Consider the following 20,668-nt stretch of genomic DNA (forward strand, 5'->3'; position numbering starts at 1 on the left):
TGAATATTCTTAATGAAGAATAATGCTGCACCAGTATGCTATCTGAGCAGATCCTCCGTGAACTGCTTCTCGTCTTCTTACCTGTTAATGCTGGTTTTGCAGGTGAGAGTGAAGCTGTGTTCCCCAGCCTTAGACGCGCTGAAGATCAAGTGAATATCCATGCTCTGAGAAGGCAGCAGAGTGCCAAAACCGTCATTAGGCTGGACATCAATAAACTAGAGAGAAAGAAAAAGATATATTTGTGCATGTATGTTTATATCTTCAAGTCTTCTGGATCTCATCATTAAAAATGTTCCTTTTCTGTCTCAGTAACTGAGCAACTTTGAGTTCAAATCATTTCTACGCATTTCCTCTGAACGTGAGCCGTGTGTCACAGACCAGATTTAGCTCAAAACTCATTTCTGATTAAAAATGTGTTTTGCATGCATCATTTTGATTAATCTGACATTGGTACAATGAAACATCAAATACACGGCAAATGTAGGCATAAGCCTAAACGCATGTATTTGTTGGTTGGGTAAAACACGCTCAGCTGTGTGTTTGTATTGTTTTGAATATGGTTCAGCGCTGTTGCAGAGTTTAATGCGGATGCACTGAACCAAAAGAGGTCATGTGACATCTCTCTGGCGTGAGTTTTGTGAAATGTGTGCAATTCAATTCACATTTATGTGTATAGCGCTTTTCACACACACATCATGCAGAAAATGCATGAGTCACATTACAGGTTAGAGAGATCTGTTATCAGAGGAAAGTTATCTAAGTTATGCATTTCAGAAATGTACATATACAAAATCACAGTTAGCTAAAAATGTATTAATTTAAACAATGTAATAATTGAATGCAGGAACAATGAGCTCATTGAAGTAGTGAATACCGTGCACTGGATGTTGTGCTCACCTTGGGAATACCCACAAAGCCGAACTCCTGAGGCAACAGGGAACAGTTAGTGAGACGCACTGAACTCCGCGTGGACTCGTGAACGGAGCAGTGTCCGAAGTCCAGCTCGGTGCGGTCGAACAGCAGGTCTGAGCCGGTCACCACCGCATGAGCCGTGAACACGACAGGCTTCACCTGGGAAAGCACAGTTATCAGTGCACTCAGCTCACTCGGGTCGCCATTCTGGACGTCAAGCTTGCATTTTCATGTCACACATTTTAAGGTGAATTAAAAGGGTTATGCGTGACATTGTGAGTTATTTTGAATTGAAGGTAAAAGAATGTGAAGAATGTGCTTAAATGACTTTATTATTTATTGATCAAATCTAGTAATATAAAGGTAAAAAAAAAAAATCTATTAAAAAAAATTTGCATTAAAAAATAGAAGAAATCATATAAAAAATGAAATGAAATAAGACAAAAAAAAAAGAGCCGCGATGGAAAGATTTGTTACAAAGTAAGACCTAGTCTGAACATTTAGGTGAACCTTTCTGAATCAAGGAGATGAATGAATAAGAAATGAATAATAGAGCCGATTGATCGCCATTTTCCTAAAAAATTCAACATGTTGATTTGCATGCAATGATTATAATTAGTTACAGATATGACTAAAGTTATTTGAAGCATGATAGTGAAGTGAGGCGGTGTGTATGTGCCAGCTCCGGCACAGGTTTGAGATCAGTGAGAGTCCTGGCGTGAATGAAGAGTCTGGATGAGGAAGAGAGGAAGAGATGAGACCTCTTCTCAGGGAAGATAACCAGTGTCCAGACCTGAGCATTATGAGCGTTTGACCAGTCTGTCATCACACAGCTCTGGTGTTCAGCGTGTCATTATAAACCAAGCAAACGGCAGACGTGATGTGAGCTTGTGTTCACAGTTAAACTGCATTTTCAAACAGCACAGATTTTCACCGAGTGGCTGATAAAATGGGTGAAATAAATCCTACAGACATGCGTTTAAGGAGAGACCGAGCCTAATCTAAAGACCAGAATATCACAGGCCTCATTTACACGAGCTTTTGGTGATAGGATCACGTTTATGCTGTAAATGATCACATGTGTCACATTGACAGAGTCGTTTAAGCACAGCATTGTGAGTTCATGCCTTTTTGGTTTTATTCTGCTCTCACAATGTAAAAAAAGACGACAGACACTGTGCTCTTTATATAGCCTAGCTCTAGATAATCTACAATATCCGGTAACTGGGGGAATTACTTCACTTGATTCCCCTTTAAAACACCATCTCCCCTTTTCACTTCTATTTCCTATTAACATCCTTTACTGACGGGTTCGTAAAAGACAGAAAATTAAAACAATAAAAAAAATTAAATGACCAGCTGATGAGTATAGGTTTCATTAACTGAGACATTTCTTATTTATCAGCACTAGCAACCCACCTTTGCATTATGGCAGTAATTTATGCATTTATGCAACTTACATTTTTATCATAAATGTGACAATCTGATCACACTAGGGCCTGAATCTCATTAACTAACTGTTAACTACGACTTTTGCCTCAATAAATTCCTAATTAATGAATATTAATAGTTACTAAGGTAGTTGTTAAGTTTAGGTTTAAGGGTTGTAGAATATGGTCATGCAGAATAAGACATTAATATGTGCTTTATAAGTACTAATAAACAGCCAATATCATAGTAATATGCATGATAATAAGCAACTGGTTAATAGTGAGGATTAAAGAGTAAACAAAATCCATATACACAAAATCAGGTTTATATTCTCTCTCTCTCTCTCTCTCTCTCTCTCTCTATATATATATATATATATATATATATGTATACTATAGTATATACAACTTTTGCACAAGAAAGATAGCCTTTTGAAGAGTGAGAGTTATTACATGTGCATTCAGCTTCCATGGGAATACAGGCATGAAGAATGTAGACTGAAAATGAGCCTCTGGACAAAGAAAAGGGTGGATCCGAAACCTTACTTTGAGAAAGAGACTTTCTACCTGATCTGGGACCTGTACAGTCAGAGGAACCTCCAGAACTCCTGTGTCCTTATTGAAGAAGCGTTTGGCATCCGCATACAAGCTCGCTCTATAAACACATGCAAAAAACAAACTCTTTAATCAATATTAAATATATAATGGCATGATCTTTTCAAGACTTCAAATATTTAGGAGGCTATTTATTAAACAGAATCCTTTTCTAAGTGCACATACACTGATGCATTATGGACGAGCAAAATTTTTTTTTACGAATCTATTCATTAATTTAAAATGTATTTACAAATGTATTACACAGTGACCTGAATACAACTCTTCTATGAGTATATTTTTGATTTTACATTAACATTTATTTAGATATTTCAGAGTGATACACCTGTCCTTATGAAGAACAAAGCCTCATCGGAAGAAACCTTTTAATAAAACTGCTCAATACTAAAAAAAATAACACACAAAATGTTGTGAAAAAAGCGCTTTAACATTAACATTGATTTAAAATGAATTAAAACAGTAATAAAAATAGCCCTTAATAATAAGAGTGTTCCCTTGCTATTTCTAACTGACTTGATCCTGATGATCTGAGTGATCATTTTAGGAAAAAGGAAAATAATCTGTGGCAGTGCCTTATGACAAGGATTGCAATCGCAATAGTAAGATGATACTGTGTTTCCCATGGTGATTTAACATGCTTGAAAACCAACACCTGATAAAACTGACGCTTTAAAGTAAATAAATACTGTATTCTTAATTGCATAATGCCATTTTATTCAGTTATATATGAGATTAATGTGATGTGGTTATCATAAAATCAGATGTAGAATACTGCTATTTCTTTCTCAGTGTAAATGTTCTGATCTATGCAATTAAGATTGTTTAATCTGATTCCAGCAGAGTTTCAGGAATGGCTCCTTCCGAGTTAATGGAATCAGTGGGAGCGGTGCTCTTGAACAGTTTTGGCACAGTATTGTGGAACAGCTTTGTGGGACGCCACACGGGCCATCTGTCGACGGAACAAACACACTGACGGGAATCTGATTGGATCCTGCTTGTGAACACATCCTGACACATCCTCTGCTCTGAAAAGCTATTTTTAGCGGACTTAAGCCAAACTAAAACACACTTCTACACACAGTGGTAGATGAAGTACTCAAATCAAGTGCTTGAGTAAAAGCACAGATGCCCAAATAATATATAACTCCAGTAAAAGTCCTACTTTTCAATTTTAAAAGTACAAAGGTACTTGATTGTTAATGTAATTATATATTAAAATCGGCATGAAACAGAAGTTTCACTAGTCTTTTCTTCTCTATTGTGCCGTATATCCGAGTGAACCGCTTCCTGAACAAGAACAAACGTAGGGCGGGGCTTGATTGTGTCTGTGGGGAATTGATTGGATGGTTGTGGTTTGCTATTGGCTGATCTCATGTGAGTGACAGGTTGCCCCGCCCACATCATCAGAGAAGAGAAGAGATGCTGCGAGAGGAAGTTATTCTGATTCTAGATTACCAGGAACATGAATTTAAAACAATAACGTGACATCTTCCTCATTAACAATCCTTCATCTTACTTTCTGACACCCAAGGACTCTATCGCACTGCTGTTCAGCACTGATTTCACCATTATCCCTTGTGTGTAGTAAAGAATAGACCACGTTTCACTGGTAAATGTCACTAAAGCGGCAGCGCTGTGAACCTCATTACTCAGTGTTCTTGTCATTGCCAAGATCAGCCACAGGACTTCACTGTCTTCACTGATCCTGAAGCTTGCACCTCCATCCACAGGTGAATTTTGGACAAATTAAACATTGAAAATTGCAATTAGATGAACAAAGCAGTAATTTCAAATAAGAAATAGATCAATCTGCTCTAAATAATAAAATAATAGGTACATTTATAAAGATAATTGGGTTGATCAATATTACACATCAAATAAAAACAGAGAAATAAGTAACTATAAACCTTTCCCACCAAGTAAATTACAAGTATTTATACCATTACACAAAAAGCTATATGCTGAATGTTAGACATGATTGACTTTCAGGCTTTAAATAAAACTTGGCTGCCTACAGTATGTGGTAGAAAGGTGGAAAGACAGTGCACCCATAATACACTGAACATGTTGCCGTCCAAGGCCACTTTTCTGCTCTGATTGGTTAGGCTTGACCAGAGTCAAAAACTGCCTTGCTTGAGTAAGAAATACTTCTTAGCGAACTTTTACACTACGACTCCAGTACCGTTCCAGAAACGGAGGGGAAAAAGATTAAAGAAACTGTGGTTCCATCAGCTCTGCCTAAAACAAAACACCATCCCGTACAGGTCAGAAAGCTGTTGCATAGTATTCTTACCATAATGCAGTTTCAAGAGTAGACAATATTCAGTGATAGACATACTCTTACAATAACTGTTTCGTTAATAACCCTCTGTCGATCCGACGGTCCATCAGCGGGGATCAAAAATGTGCAAGTACAATCTGTACTTGAAAGCATCTGTCAAAAGACTGCCGATGGGTTTTGTGTCATGAAAATTAGCATGAATTACTTGTTCCAGGAAACACGGAGAAAGAGTAAACATTGTTCATTTACATACACTACCGACATCGTAACAATACAAAGCGTGTTGAAAATCGGCTTAATCTTACTCTTTAAGTTTAATTTTGGGGAAATGCATGTAAAAAAAGTTTTGAATAATTATAATGTCACACAAAGAGACTGCTCTTAATATATATATATATATAGCCAGTTCAAACTGTGGCTCTGTTAAACACTGAAATGTCATAAAGCTCTTATATTAAACCTATGTTTGTGTGTGAAGCATTACCACAACAATAAAGAGGATTTACCATTCGCATCTCAAAGGACGGAAATGGACAAATGACATCTGTCAATGAATTGTTTGTTTGTTTTTTTACACATAATTTGAGCAAAATCACAAGGATTAAGCATCCACACAGAAATGTTGGTGTGCACTCCTCCACAAACACAAGTGTACATAAACACAGTCTAGCGATTTAATCTATCACAGTGTTTACACTGTAGATGACAGGCATGAGTAGAGCGCTCAGCAAGCTATTTCTGCAGCATGTGAGCACAAACATCTTTTCAGAGATTTAGTCGGAGTGAATCTCAGGAAACCTCTCAAGAACACATTTGGCTCTTTTCAACCCCCCAAAAAAAGAAGGAACCAAAAAATTACATTGAGAAAAAGAAGGGGGTGGGGGTGAACTTATTTTATAACGATTAAGAATGAGAATTACACATTTTGAGGTAAATGCATTGATTATTTTAAGTTATATTAAGTTACATTTAATGTGCCCATGGACTCCATGGATATGGACTGGGTGGCTGTAATAAAAGCGCACAATGACCCTGACATTACTCCCCCCTCCCCGAAAGACCTCACGCCAAAAATGACTGGAGCGGACTCAGGGGCTGGAGCCGACACTGGAGCGGACTCAGGGGCTGGAGCCGACAGTGGAGCGGACTCAGGGGCTGGAGCCGACACTGGAGCGGACTCAGGGGCTGGAGCCGACACTGGAGCGGACCCAGGGGCTGGAGCCGACACTGGAGCGGACTCAGGGGCTGGAGCCGACACTGGAGCGGACTCAGGGGCTGGAGCCGACAGTGGAGCGGACTCAGGGGCTGGAGCCGACACTGGAGCGGACTCAGGGGCTGGAGCCGACACTGGAGCGGACTCAGGGGCTGGAGCCGACACTGGAGCGGACTCAGGGGCCGGAGCCGACACTGGAGCGGACTCAGGGGCCGGAGCCGACACTGGAGCGGACTCAGGGGCCGGAGCCGGCACTGGAGCGGACTCAGGGGCCGGAGCCGACACTGGAGCGGACTCAGGGACTGGAGCCGACACTGGAGCCGACACTGGAGCGGACTCAGGGGCTGGAGCTGACACTGGAGCGGACTCAGGGGCTGGAGCCGACACTGGAGCGGACTCAGGGGCTGGAGCCGACACTGGAGCGGACTCAGGGACTGGAGCCGACACTGGAGTGGACTCTGAAACTTTACTCACTGGAATGGACTCTGTTCCAGGTCCTGGAGTCGTGGCAGGTGATAGGCAGGTGAACGGTACCGGTAGTACAGGAGACCAGGGAGGATAGGCCTCCGTGGCTTTGACCTGGGAGCTTGGCTCGGCCACTATAGCCGGGGGACATATAGTCCCACCAAAAAAATGTTTATTGGGAGGAGCTATGGGGTTGTGAACCGGAGCGGACTCTGGAGCGGACCCAGGGACTGGAGATGGCACTGGAGCGGACTCAGGGGCTGGAGCCGGCACTGGAGCGGACTCAGGGGCTGGAGCCGGCACTGGAGCGGACTCAGGGGCTGGAGCCGACACTGGAGCGGACTCAGGGGCCGGAGCCGACACTGGAGCGGACTCAGGGGCTGGAGCCGGCACTGGAGCGGACTCAGGGGCCGGAGCCGACACTGGAGCGGACTCAGGGGCCGGAGCCGGCACTGGAGCGGACTCAGGGGCTGGAGCCGACACTGGAGCGGACTCAGGGGCTGGAGCCGACACTGGAGCGGACTCAGGGGCTGGAGCCGGCACTGGAGCGGACTCAGGGGCTGGAGCCGACACTGGAGCGGACTCAGGGGCTGGAGCCGGCACTGGAGCGGACTCAGGGGCCGGAGCCGGCACTGGAGCGGACTCAGGGGCCGGAGCCGGCACTGGAGCGGACTCAGGGGCTGGAGCCGACACTGGAGCGGACTCTGAAGCTTTACTCACTGGAATGGACTCTGAAATTTCTCTAACTGGAACAGACGCGGGAATTCATCTCACTGGAAAAGACTCTGAAATTTAACACTCAGGAACGCACTCAGGAATTTCACTCACTGGAACAGACTCAGTAACATTACTCACTGGAATGGACTCAGGACACGAGGATCCATAGGTGGCCAGCACCCACTCTATGAAGTCTGCTCACTAAGGCTGGTGTGGTAGAATACTATAAATGAGTGGTCGGGAAATTAAGTCAGGCACGCCCGTTGTAAAAAATCCCTCATGTGGTCCCGAGGGTTCTTCCTTGCTGTTCCAGGCAGAGTAGTTGCACTGCTGGCATATCCATTATTGAATCTTTGTTTTAGGTCCTGGATTCTGTCACAGTGGGTGGCAGTAATGAAAGCACACGATGATGAAGATACTAAAATAGATCTTTAATCCAAGAATCAAAACAATAAACAAGACTGACGTACACACTGACGTTAAACAATCCAGGACCAAGAATTGGCAGGAATTGAGGGCTTAAGTACAAGGGCAAAGAAAGGCGCTAACGAGATAATTAACAATGGACAGGTGAATAGGATGAATCAATGAAGCACATGTGAATGACGTGCGGAACGAGCTGTTCTTCCTGTTGAATAAAGTGTCATATAAATGAGTGTCCCGTCATTTTAAAATTCTCCTTTCACTGCGTCTGTGAAGTGGAGCAGGACAACGGCCCACCAGTCCTTGATTCAATATCCCCCAAAAAACGGCCCACAAAAGGCTCCAGTGAGAATGAGCCATGTGAAGAGCATTACATAAGCAGGAGTCAAGACAGATCTGTGGGTTTGGATCACAGCAGTGAGAGAGAGAGAGAGATGAGTGAAATGGTGCGGATGCTATTAATGCAGTTTTAATCTGCATTTTAAGCACTATAAGCAGATTAAAGCAGTTTCAGTTCATCCACTGCAGCACGTCAGGCCTGCAAAATGTTCCTTTAACTTTTATCATGTAATGCGGCTTCATCTGACCTCAAATCAGCTTAGCTATCAATATTCGGCTCTGTCAGATGAAAAATGTGGGCGAGGAGAAGGGCACCACACACACACACACACACACACACACTTCTCAGCCTCGCTCTCAGGATCCGACAGCACTGCAGCACAGCGCGTTACAGTTCAGGTTTAAAAATATCTCAGCATCCTCATTCAAATTCAGCTCCTCCTAAATGTCCACATGCTTCTCTCGGGAGATTCTATTGATGGTTCGAGGGTTTTATGTTGCGAGATGCTCTTTATGATACAAGTTAAATTTTTCAAGGATGGAAATGGTTCATGTCAAATAGGTAATGAGGTTTAATTTTCTTATCGACAATCTAAATATACAGTGGTGGTCAGAATTATTGGCACCCCTGGTAAATATGATCAAAAATGGCTGTAAATATAAATCTGCATTGTTTATCCTTTTGATCTTTCATTCAAACAATTTGCTCAAATCTAACGATCTAATCTAATCAAATTGACATTTATTGAATAAATGTTTTTCTCCAAAACACGTTGGACACAATTATTGGCACCCCTAGAATTTTTTAAGAGTAAAATATCTCTGAAGTATATTCCCATTAATATTTACCTTTATTTAGCACACCGGGGGGACTAGGAACATGAAATTGTCCAGCTATGACTTTAAATATGGAGGGAAAAACAAAGGCCATATTCCCTGAATCATCCGTCACAATGAGTAAAACCACAGAATAAAGTTCTGATGTGCAGCAAAAGATTGTTGAGCTTCACAAAATAGAAAGTATTGTAAGAAAATGGCTAAAGCATTGAAAATTCCCATTTCCACCATCAGGGCAATAATTAAGAAGTTTCTAATCATCAGGAAATGTTACGAATCCGCCTGGAAGAGGACGTGTGTCTATATTGTCTTAATGCAGTGAGGAGGAGAGTTCGAGTGGCCAAAGACTCTTCAAGGATCACAGATGGAGATGAATTAGTTGAGTCTTGGGGTCAGAAGCCTATAAAACAAAAATCAAACAACTCCTACATCCCCACATGTTGTTTGGGAGGGTTTCAAGAAAAATCCTCCTCGCTTTTTGGCAGCAAACACACTATATGGGTTTGGTGCACACAAGGATAAAAAGTACCCCATGTGTACAATTTAATATACCGTATCTTTAACCCTCTGGGGACCAAGCTGTTTTTGGGGCCCTTGAGATGTTCTGACATGCTCTGACATTTGTGCTTTTTTCAGTTATTTATAAACATGTTAATGGCAAAGGTGTAAATTCACTCTATATAGCACAAACAGGCCTACCATAATATGCGAGCAACATGTATGTAGATGTTTGTATTTTTAAGAGAATAATGTTTATGCGTGGTTATTTAAAAAAATAAAAATGAAAGTTGCTGAAATAAGACCACAAAACTCATACAAAATATGTGCCCACAAGACTTTTGACTAATGGATGTTTTCTCTTCGAGTTCTAGCTTCAAAATTATGTGAAAATAGTCTTGCTTTATCGTTCACAAAAAAAAATACATTGATTTAAATGGTGTAAAACAGGTTTTGCTTGGAAAGCCAATATGCGAGGGGGAGGAGTAGTTTACACCTTAGATTACCCAGTCCCACCCACTCTGCATAATGACTCTGCATAATTAGCCATTCATTCAGGTGTGACACTGACTGAGCCACAATGCAAGGACAATGTATTTAGAAGAATACTTATATTGACCATTTAAGATTTTGCTTACATCTATCTTGTAAATATGTTTTGCTATTTTATTAAAAAGGTTACAATTACAACAATAATTACAATTTCAGCAATATTTCTGCAAAAAAAGTACTCTTTCTTTGTAAAAAAAAAAAAAAAGATTATAGGCCTACATTTTATCATATGTATTCATTAGTTTGAATATAGCCAACATTGGAACATCTTAGTCTATGACTTTATTTTTGACAAAATAGTATTTTATATATATGAGCAGAAAAGCTTATTTGATGTGACAGTATATTCTACAGTAAAAACTGTACCCAAATCTAGTCAACATGTGGGCATATTTTTCTGCTGGAGGTCCTGGACATCTTGTTCAGATACATGGCATCATGGATTATATCAAATATCAACAGATAAAAAATCTAAACCTGAAGGCTTCTGCTAGAAATCTTATTATGGGCCGTGGTTGGATCTTCCATCAGGACAACGATCCAAAACAAACTCAAAATTCTGCCATGGCTGTCCCAGTCCCTGACCAGAACGCTTTGGAAGATGAGTGGCTGAACTGAAGAGAAGAAGCACCAACATGGATCTGGGAATCTGCAGGATCTGGAGAGATTCTGTATGGAGGAATGATCTCTGATATCTGGTCAGGTGTTCTCCAAACTCATCAGGCATTATAGGAGAAGACTCAGAGCTGTTATCTTGGCAAAAGGAGATTGCCAATATTTGTGCCATTATTTCGTAATGTGATTTCCCCCGCACTTTCAATTCTTTTACTTCAATGAAAGGTTCGATTTTTGCAAATTATTTGAATAAAAGAATAAACGGAAAAACAATGCAGATTTATTTTTTACAGCCATTTTTTTAATCATATTTACCAGGGGTGCCATTAATTCTGACCACAACTGTATTTAAGGTGTGCGAGCACTGTAGAAGTGGATGTACAGTAGTAAGATGACTAAGACGGGTGGAGCTAGAATACTCAACTACACCCTAACCCTACCCATCCAACCCTACCCTACTCTATCCCTCCACCATTAAACGTCCAGAGAGGAGGAACTGGACGTCATGTGACTCTGCAGTGAGCACCTCTTGATTTGACGGGGTGTCAATGACTGACACTAGGGGTCAAACTTGGGAGCCCCAATCACCTTTGATACTTTGAGAAAAGGCAAATGAAAACTGGCGAGTGGAATTTGCTTCCCCCAGACATACGGGTAAAAACAGGAGACGGTGTGCATCCACTCATTCAGATTTGAAACAAACATAAAAGGTTCTTTTTAATCTAAATTCCCAACTTTGTTTAAAAAACAATGAGAAATGACCAGGAAAAAACAGTATGAAAGTCACCCCATCAAGCAAGTCCCCCTGTGGTGAAAATCCAGCTTTTAATGTTGTTTATGTGTCTATGTGGTGTTTTTAATCTGCTTTAAGACAAAGCATGTGTAAATTCATAAGTCGACACCATTGCTGAGTATTTACTCCTTAAAACTGCAGTGAACCAAAGACAGTCTCAAAAACACACTTTGAAATCGCTGGTGTTTCTGACGTCACAAACTACCTTGTAACCAATCAGATCAACGTGTGATCGTCAACCAGTGGATCTCTGAGCTGAGTGAGTGAGTGGAGGCGGGGCTCATTTGCATATTCATAGAACCGCGAATACTAAATGACGCAAGGGTGTCGAGTTACATTCAAGATATTTTAAGACATGAAGGGTTTTTTTTACAAGGAAAAAACATTTAAATATTTAATTTTGGTGATCAAAGATGATTTACAACAGGGGGACTTTAAGTCTAGTATTATTTATCTAATTAAGTGTTGTTATCAAGGTCTACCTGGGCAGAAATTTCAGCTGAGCACTGAAGCTGGATTTGGCCTGGATGAATCCTGTTTTAGGTAGGATAGACATGTGGTTCCTCATCTCTTTACACACCTTGAATGTCAATCTGAGAGCTGAGCTGGCCCTGAAAAAAGAAAAAACACCACCAAATATTCATATTCTCAAAAGTCAGGAAAACAGACTGAAAGAGAAGACATCGGTTAAACAGAAAGAACCAATATATTCATATCTGAAAGAGTCTCAATCTCAATTTAAAGTCAAACATAATTACACTGCATTGTACAATGTAATCTCCATGTATGTGTGTGTGTAATCCCAACCAAACACTCTCAGCAACACAGAGCATTAAAGCACAACCAGAAAAAAAATAAAATATGAGAAGCAAACGAGATCTGTGTGTGCCACTCATGCAGATCCACATCAGCTGGTCTGTGAAATATGCAGTACCCCACTATCCATATGGATCTAGAATAGATGACCCATTTTCCCCAATGTTGCCAGCAGCAGGAAGCTTCCAGAACAGCAGATATAATGGAAGATCATCCTGGGAATTCTTTAAATAATCAGACTATGCAGAGCGTGAAATAAAGGGCCTGAAAAAAGAAAAAAACACCACCAAATATTCATATTCTTTAACTGGCATCGGCAGTGACGATTGCTTTACAGTAGAGGTGTAACGATTCGATACATATCACGATACTAAACTCACGATATGATAATATTGCGATACTCCAAGACATATGATAAAAGGTTGATTAAAATGTACAGTTGATTAAAATGCAAAATTTGGTATTATATTGCAGGTGTAAATGAATAGACTTGGACTTGGTGCTGGAAACCCAATGCACAGGACAATAGAGACACCAGAATAACAATATTCATGATTCTGAAGCTGAAAATACAGAATTATTTTAGACAAATATGATTAAACGCTGACTAGATATATTTAAAATAATGTAGGCCACTTTTTACTGGTAACATCAGACATTTGGCATTATCAGGAGCCACAAATATTCCCCTATTGCATTATTATACATTATGTTCAACATTATATTTAGCATTATATATATAATTTTTGTTTTTTTCACACAGTCATTTTTATTTTGGGTGAACTATCCACAATAGGGTGGTCCTTATTTTTAAAGTCTCCGATTGTCATGCTCTTAACCCTTCAAATTGTTCCTTTATATAAGAAAATACAGCATGCCAATTTTTATGGCAGTAACATGATAATTACTGGCAGCTCAATAGCTTTAAACTTTCTGAGATTTTGATGATTTTCGTAAAAAACGATCATTTGAATTGGTATTGTACCTGGCTAGTAAAATTCCAAAAGAATCTACACATATTCCATATGCTCCATATATTCCTAAATATGTATTTTAGATGCATATCTCAGTTTACTTATTGTAGAAACTAAATCCAAATTAATCCATCCATGACCCGGTTTAGCAGATTTACCTTTCCTGGTGGAATCAATACATATTTCTATTGATGATCACCTTGGTTATTGTTTGGGTTTAGAGCACATTTTTTGGTTAAAAAAAATTACATTATGTTCCTTGAAATAGACCCGGAACTTTGGCAGAATCAAGCAGATTATCAGGAGGCACAGGCAACCATACATGCAATGATCACGCCGAGAGGAGTGGCTCTGATTCAAGAATACAATGGCTATCTCACACACTCTGAAGAACAATTGCAGTTTCTCCTTCATGTGGTGGAAGATCACCGACGGATCTATCCAGACTGCAGAAAGTCAACACTGGCTGCTGAGCATCAGAAATGAGGGATTGTTGAAAACGTTGTGCTTTTTTGAGATTGTTATCATGTCAGTGTTGCTCTGATTTCAATAAAATGTAGTTCATTTGCAGCAACTTTTAATATTACTTGCATATCACAATAACGCCACACAGCTTAACATAGGCAATCTTCCACATGATTGAGCTACCTCTAAATATCATTTTTTTGTCAACATTTTTGCATATTTCCAATTTTGAAGTTAAAAGGAACAGTTTAAGAGGTTAAGACACTAACATTTTGCACACAAAAAAAATTGGACTTGATACAATACATATTGTTGAATTTTTGTATTGATATAAATTGTGACACGATATATTGTTACACCCCTACTTTGCAGGCATTATGTCTACAAATTCATGTCATCCCACTGATAGGCAGCACAACACGTCTTCTTAAGTCAAGGTTTTATCTGTCGGTCAGGTTGGGGATCTCTACAGAATACAGCTGCTCTGTGACTCTGTGCTTCTTTAGAAGTCCACCAGCAATAGAATTCAATGGCAAATGTGGATCTTGTCTTGATAAAAATCAAACTGGTGCAATTCACCTGCTTTGAACTTCAATGCTGTCCTGATAAAGACGATCATACATGCAGATTTTCAGGTCAATATTTGGCTTGGTCACCCACACAGGTGCGCTCTCGGCCACCCCACAAACTGAAACCACAATCTATGCATTCAGAAAACAAGGAGAAAATCAAGTTCATATTTTGAGCTGTTAAAGCAAATATAAAGTATGTTAATATATATATATTTTTATAATTATGTGAAAACCCTACCGGTTCACAACCAGGTTGAGAAAATAGGATTTGGAAATCCAGTTTTGCCTCTCCTGGAATGGTTGGTGTGAAGATGATGGGTATTCTGACACTCATAAATGGGCCAACATCACCTTCATACGGCTGTAAAGAGAACACCTGTATGTTACACTGCCATTTAAAGTCCCTGTGGTGAAAATCCAGCTTTTAATGTTGTTTATGTCTATGTGGTGTTTTTAATATGCTTTAAGACAAACCATGTGTAAATATTATACAAATATTCTGACTTAAATATACAGAGATAACAAGAGAACTAAATGAACAACAGGTAAACATAAATAATCAGTAACTAAGGAAACTAATTAGCAAACATAACTCAGTCTAATCGGGACAGGGAACAGTTTAAACAAAACCAAAACACAATCAAAACTAAACAGACAGAGAACGTTACACTAGCAAAGCTGTTTCATCTATCCTCAGATAGATTCCTTTAGATATTCTTCATTGAGTTAATAAATGTTGGATAAATAATAAATGTGTCTGCAAAATAAAAATAAAAAATTCAAACTTTGAGAACCACTCGATTTATACCTTTCTTGATTTGCTTTCTTAAATGTGTGTAAACAGGTCAATGTGTTCATACCTCCTCGATGCTAATCTCAGTAGGCTCCACTTTACTATCCACTGATCCTGGATCAGCTGTCAGAACCTCATCAGGACTGTGACTGCTGACAGGAGACACTATTAAACAGAATTTACTATGAAACAAGAAGTACAAAGTGTATACGTGTATATTATGTACACATACGTACATGTCACATACATTTGTCACAATCAATTGTCAAAGCTAAGAAGCCTGAAAAAGTGGTATATCTTTATTTTTCATTAGACTAAACTATTTCTATCAGTGCTTTTAGATTGGCCATTTGTATCGACTTGAAAAAAAAAACCGGTGTCTTAAAAGGCGGTGTAATTATGCTGACTATGTTTTGGATGCCGGATGTAGAAGGGATTAAGTCATAAAGAGCCTAGTAAAAACCCAGGTCCTATTTGAAATGAAATAGTGTCAGTGTCAACACTGAAGACATTGTTTTTACATGCTTGCAACTAATATTACAAATTTCAAATGTATTACTGAAAAAGCACTGTACCACAGGAGAAAAGCATTGTGTTACCTGGTCCGAGGTCAATGTGAGTCTTCTCTATGCCTGATGGGATTTCTGCTGTGTTCTCTGGGTTCAGACTGGCCATCTCTAAACTACCGCTTTTACCAGAATCCTGAGCAGAAAGATTGACCAAAATATTAAAGTCCCTCTGTGGTGAAAATCCAGCTTTTAATGTTGTTTATGTGTCTATGTGGTGTTTTTAATACGCTTTAAGACAAACCATGTGTAAGTTCATAAGTCGACACCATTGCTGAGTATTTCCTCCTTAAAACTGCAGTGAACCAAAGACAGTCTCAAACACACGCTTTGAAATCGCTGGTGTTTCTGACGTCACAAACTACCTTGTAACCAATCAGATCAACGTGTGATCGTCAACCAGTGGATCTCTGAGCTGAGTGAGTGAGTGGAGGCGGGGCTCATTTGCATATTCATAGAACCGTGTATACTAAATGAGGCGAGGGTGTCGAGTTACATTCAAGATATTTTAAGGCAAGAAGATTTTTTTTCAAGGAAAAAACGTTTAAATATGTAATTTTGGTGATCAAAGATGAGTTAAGGGATACAATTACTGACTACAGGGGGACTTCATGGGATCCATTAGATTTAAGCTGAAATCACAATGAAAGTGATTATACCACATTATACCACATTATACCACTTTCTGTTGCATATTTTGTAGGTACAAAGTTGGCAACCCTACCTGAACATATTTTTGTCAGATTCACTCTAACATAACCAGAATAACTAGATACCAAATCACAGGACTATCTCCCTCACTCAGTTCACTTATGACCCAACAGGCACTACTGGAGGAGTCAGTCAGCCGTGTCAGCGTGATTTATACAGTCAGTCGTATCAGTGTGATTCACCAGTGAGCTGGTGAAGGTTTGCTGAAGGGGACCGGTGGAGACGGGGGTCAGCGTGTAACGAGTGCCGAGAGCCCCTCTGTTGGTCATGGTGATTACTCGTGACACCGTCTGTCCGACCACATGAGTGCCAAAGTCCACAAGACAATGATCAACAACCATCTGGGAAAAAAAGGAAATAATGGGATTAACAACTCACTAAAACCTCAACAAAAAAAAAAAAAGAGTAATTTACCATGCAAAAACCCCTACCTCACACTTTTTCTTGGAGCACTGGATAGCCACAGAAAAAGGGCCAGTAGCCGACTGAAAGTGAATCACACCATCCAAATCCACATCGAGCTACAACAGATATAGAACATTTATTACTGTGGGGCTTTCCCTGATCAATTTCATAATATTTAGAGTAAGGTGGGGGGGTGAAACATTGTAGAACAGGAGATGATGATCATCTACTTCATTTCTTGGTTTATAAGATGTAAAAATTTGTCCTGTAAAGGAAGTCAACTGTGTGTTTGGTTCTTAAGTTTGCACTATCACTTATCTTGCCCAGATCTCATTTATGACAATTTCTGCACTTATTTTCTATCATAAGAAAGTCTTAATATGAAAGCCAATAATTGTCAGTGAGAGTTGGTGATTTCTGGTGACTGAAGGCTATGCATTGTGGGCGTTCCCTAGTGAAAAAACCTATACCAAAACGTATTTAAAATATGTTTACTAAGTATACAACAAACCATTAACATATTTACTGATATATCGCTTGAGACTTTACGCTTTACGACTTTTCGCTTAAAACATAATTTGGAGTAATTCTTTATTGCACAATGCAAATTTCTTAATATTAAGCATAAAATGTGTTTTAATTAGTAAGGATAGTATGATCTCTGTATAATATCAGTCTTTAAATGCAAGATATGTAAAGTGTACCTAAAGTATACTTGCAATAGTTCCACTTTAGCACAATCAAATATACTTCAGTATATCTTTAGTTGAACTTCAGCACTATTTCTGGAAAACTAAAGTACATTAAGTGCAAAATGAGTTGTTCCAGTTTAAGTATATCAGTTTAGTACACTAAAAGTACAATTGCAGGGTATTTCTATTAAGTACATAAATATGTAAATGTATTTGTAGTATACTTAGAATAAAATAAACGTATTTCAAATACATTTTAGTATATTTATTTTTCACTAGGGTTTCCATGGCACTCAATAAAGTTTTACTTTATGCAAATTAGCAGTGACACATGAGCGGGATTCATTATGAAGTGACTAATCAGGCACTATAGATATAATAGTATGATTTTCTGAAAAGATGTTTATAGTGAAAAGTGCTAGACACTTTTCCTGAATTTAGGGATTTAGGTCGTGAGGAACAGCATTTTAGCCTTTAGATGATTATTTTTATTTCTTACGCATGATATTTTTGTTTATGGTTAATTTAACTCCTTTTTTATGTAAAGCACTTTGAATTATCATTGTGTATGAAGTGTGATAAATAAGCCTTGCCTTAGAAATAAAAAGTAACTAGACTGTGACAAAGCAACTACTCAGCTCACGTAATCCATCCCATGTTACTGTGAGTAATTTCACTGTTCTCTATGATTCATCTCCACCCACATGCAGTGATATAATAAAAACAGAATGTTAAAACAGAATTCCATCTAATTGTGTCTGGCAAATCATCTCATGGGACCTAGAGAGTGAAGCAAAGATATATTATTCCCGTGACAAACACCAGATGTGGAGTGGGGAGAAACCTTACCAAAGGTCTAAATATAGCCTCCAGATCACAAGCCATGCCTGCAGACATGGGCCCTGGCGGCTCGAAACTGCAAGAAGAGACAACACACACTTAGTAAATAAAAGCAAACACCTTGATAGGGACTAATTTCAAAATGAACTTAAAATGTACAGGTCTCTTGCATATACTCTCTGTTCAGTCCTCTGTCGGTTATTGTCTGTATGTAATGTGTTGTTTTCTCCTTGTCTTCTTCTAACGATTTCTTGCATTTAGCATTAAAGACTAATAAAGTTGAATATATTCCTAGTTTGTGCATGTTGCATACAACACATTATAATTATGTTAATATCAGAACTATGCACGTTATTGTTGTTGCACATGCATCATTGTCTGTATCACTTTTCATTGTTAAAATTGAGATTTATGCATCATAACAAACATGCATGTTGCGATAGCAATCACAATTCATTAGTTGTTCACTGTTAGTTTTAATGGATTTGCAGAGTCATACGTTTTAATTTTACGAGTCAGAAGGACAATTAAACATTAACCTGAACTTTAGCATCGAGTTTATTAAAACTTCACATTTTAATTTGAATGTGATATGGACAAGTAAGAATCAAATCACTGATTATCTGAAATTAGAGTACAGTGAGTCATTACTTTTACAAATAATTGAAATGGAATATCAAAAATGTATTGATAAGAATATTTTTCTATTAATCTATTAGTCTGCATTTACATTGTGCGTATCTATTTTGATATGTTATATTTTTGTCCCGTGCGCATGTTATATATCTCAACTGTAATTTCAAGAGTAAATCCTGCATTTATGTGTAGATGTCACTTCCGAAACTTTCAGTGTGTAATTGCCCATCGATCCTCTGAAAACCAACACATTTATTAAATGGATAATAGCTATATCGCCTCGAAAGCGTGCAAAGAGCGCACCCTTTACAATCACTATAAATCTGTCACTCATCTCAGTTCACGATCTCACAACTTTCCAATAAAATCAATAAAGTTGTCAACACATAATGAATCTCTTACTTGCATCGTGTCTCTGTTTGTTAATGAGAGGATTCGCAAGTCAAATTTAGTAGAATTGTACTAAATTAAACACCTTTGATTGGCCATTGCATTCAAAAGATTGAACTTGTCTGTGATTGGCTAAATTTCTCGCTGCAAAAACACATTGTAAATAGAAACCTTTGACGTTCTCCAGAGCACAAACACAAATACACACTGGAGCATTTGCCAAAATCTGTTTCGCCAATATGATATTATTACAGTATCAACTGATGCTTTTGCTTTCATTTGAGGGTGCTTATATTTAAATTTGACTTTGTGATATTTTTTACCCATATTTGTGTCAATGTGGCTCAAATCTAAGGCAAAAGAAAACACACTCCCACAGTCATACTCGGGAATAATTTGGCCAAAAATGAAAATTCTGTTATAATTTACTTCAATAAATTATTTTGAAGTCCAAAAAACATTGGATCTGATTGAAAAGAAAAAAAGAGAGACATTTTTCTGGTTCACGTAAAAAGTGATCAGTTGACTTTACTTAAAAAAATTGAGGAAACTAGAAAATAATTTAACGTTTAGTTAAATTATTAAACTAAATAAACTTCATGATTAATAAAAAAAATTAAAGGAGAACTCCGGTCAATTTTAACATTGAGCTCATTTTTTTGTACATTTGGAGTGCTGTCAGTACAGAGAACAACGACAAAAATCGGTGTTGCCTACACCGTGTTATCCTCTTTTTAAAATTTGCACCCTGTTGACTTCAATGGGGCAAGTTTTAAACCTGCTTTTAGCCTCTTAACATCCTTGATTGTCGAGTTCACGCGCGTGATCATAGGTACTAAACCTATGCGCGTGAACTCGACAATCGATTACTGTGGACTTCGACCGAAAACAGGATGTAAATACAGGTATGTGCGCTGGCTGAATTAACATCATTTTTATTAATATCTTGCACATCTACTGCAGTCAGATTCACTCGTGTTCACTCAGAAGGAATCACTCACATGGCTGTGCACTTGTAATGACACATCAAGGATGTTAAGAGGCTAAAAGCAGGTTTAAAACTGGCCCCATTGAAGTCAATAGGGTGCAAATTTTAAAAAGAGGATAACACGGTGTAG

General features: G+C 38.8%; 1 protein-coding gene across 1 annotated transcript in view; it reads right to left on the minus strand.

Annotated features, from left to right (window-relative positions):
• The window catches only part of cfap74 (cilia and flagella associated protein 74), a 54,816-nt gene that overhangs the window by 15,216 nt on the left and 18,932 nt on the right, over nt 1–20,668 (minus strand). The window contains exons 13-23 of the mRNA XM_084389718.1: nt 18,534–18,600; nt 17,019–17,108; nt 16,770–16,928; nt 15,910–16,012; nt 15,378–15,475; nt 14,756–14,878; nt 14,525–14,646; nt 12,173–12,301; nt 2,910–2,997; nt 898–1,071; nt 82–215 (exon numbers count right to left, since the gene is read on the minus strand). Coding sequence (XP_084245844.1) covers nt 82–215; nt 898–1,071; nt 2,910–2,997; nt 12,173–12,301; nt 14,525–14,646; nt 14,756–14,878; nt 15,378–15,475; nt 15,910–16,012; nt 16,770–16,928; nt 17,019–17,108; nt 18,534–18,600 — 1,287 coding nt within the window. The remainder of the gene's footprint in view (nt 1–81; nt 216–897; nt 1,072–2,909; nt 2,998–12,172; nt 12,302–14,524; nt 14,647–14,755; nt 14,879–15,377; nt 15,476–15,909; nt 16,013–16,769; nt 16,929–17,018; nt 17,109–18,533; nt 18,601–20,668) is intronic.

Source organism: Rutilus rutilus, assembly GCF_951802725.1.
Source record: "Rutilus rutilus genome assembly, chromosome: 19".
Taxonomy (NCBI): Eukaryota; Metazoa; Chordata; class Actinopteri; order Cypriniformes; family Leuciscidae; genus Rutilus; species Rutilus rutilus.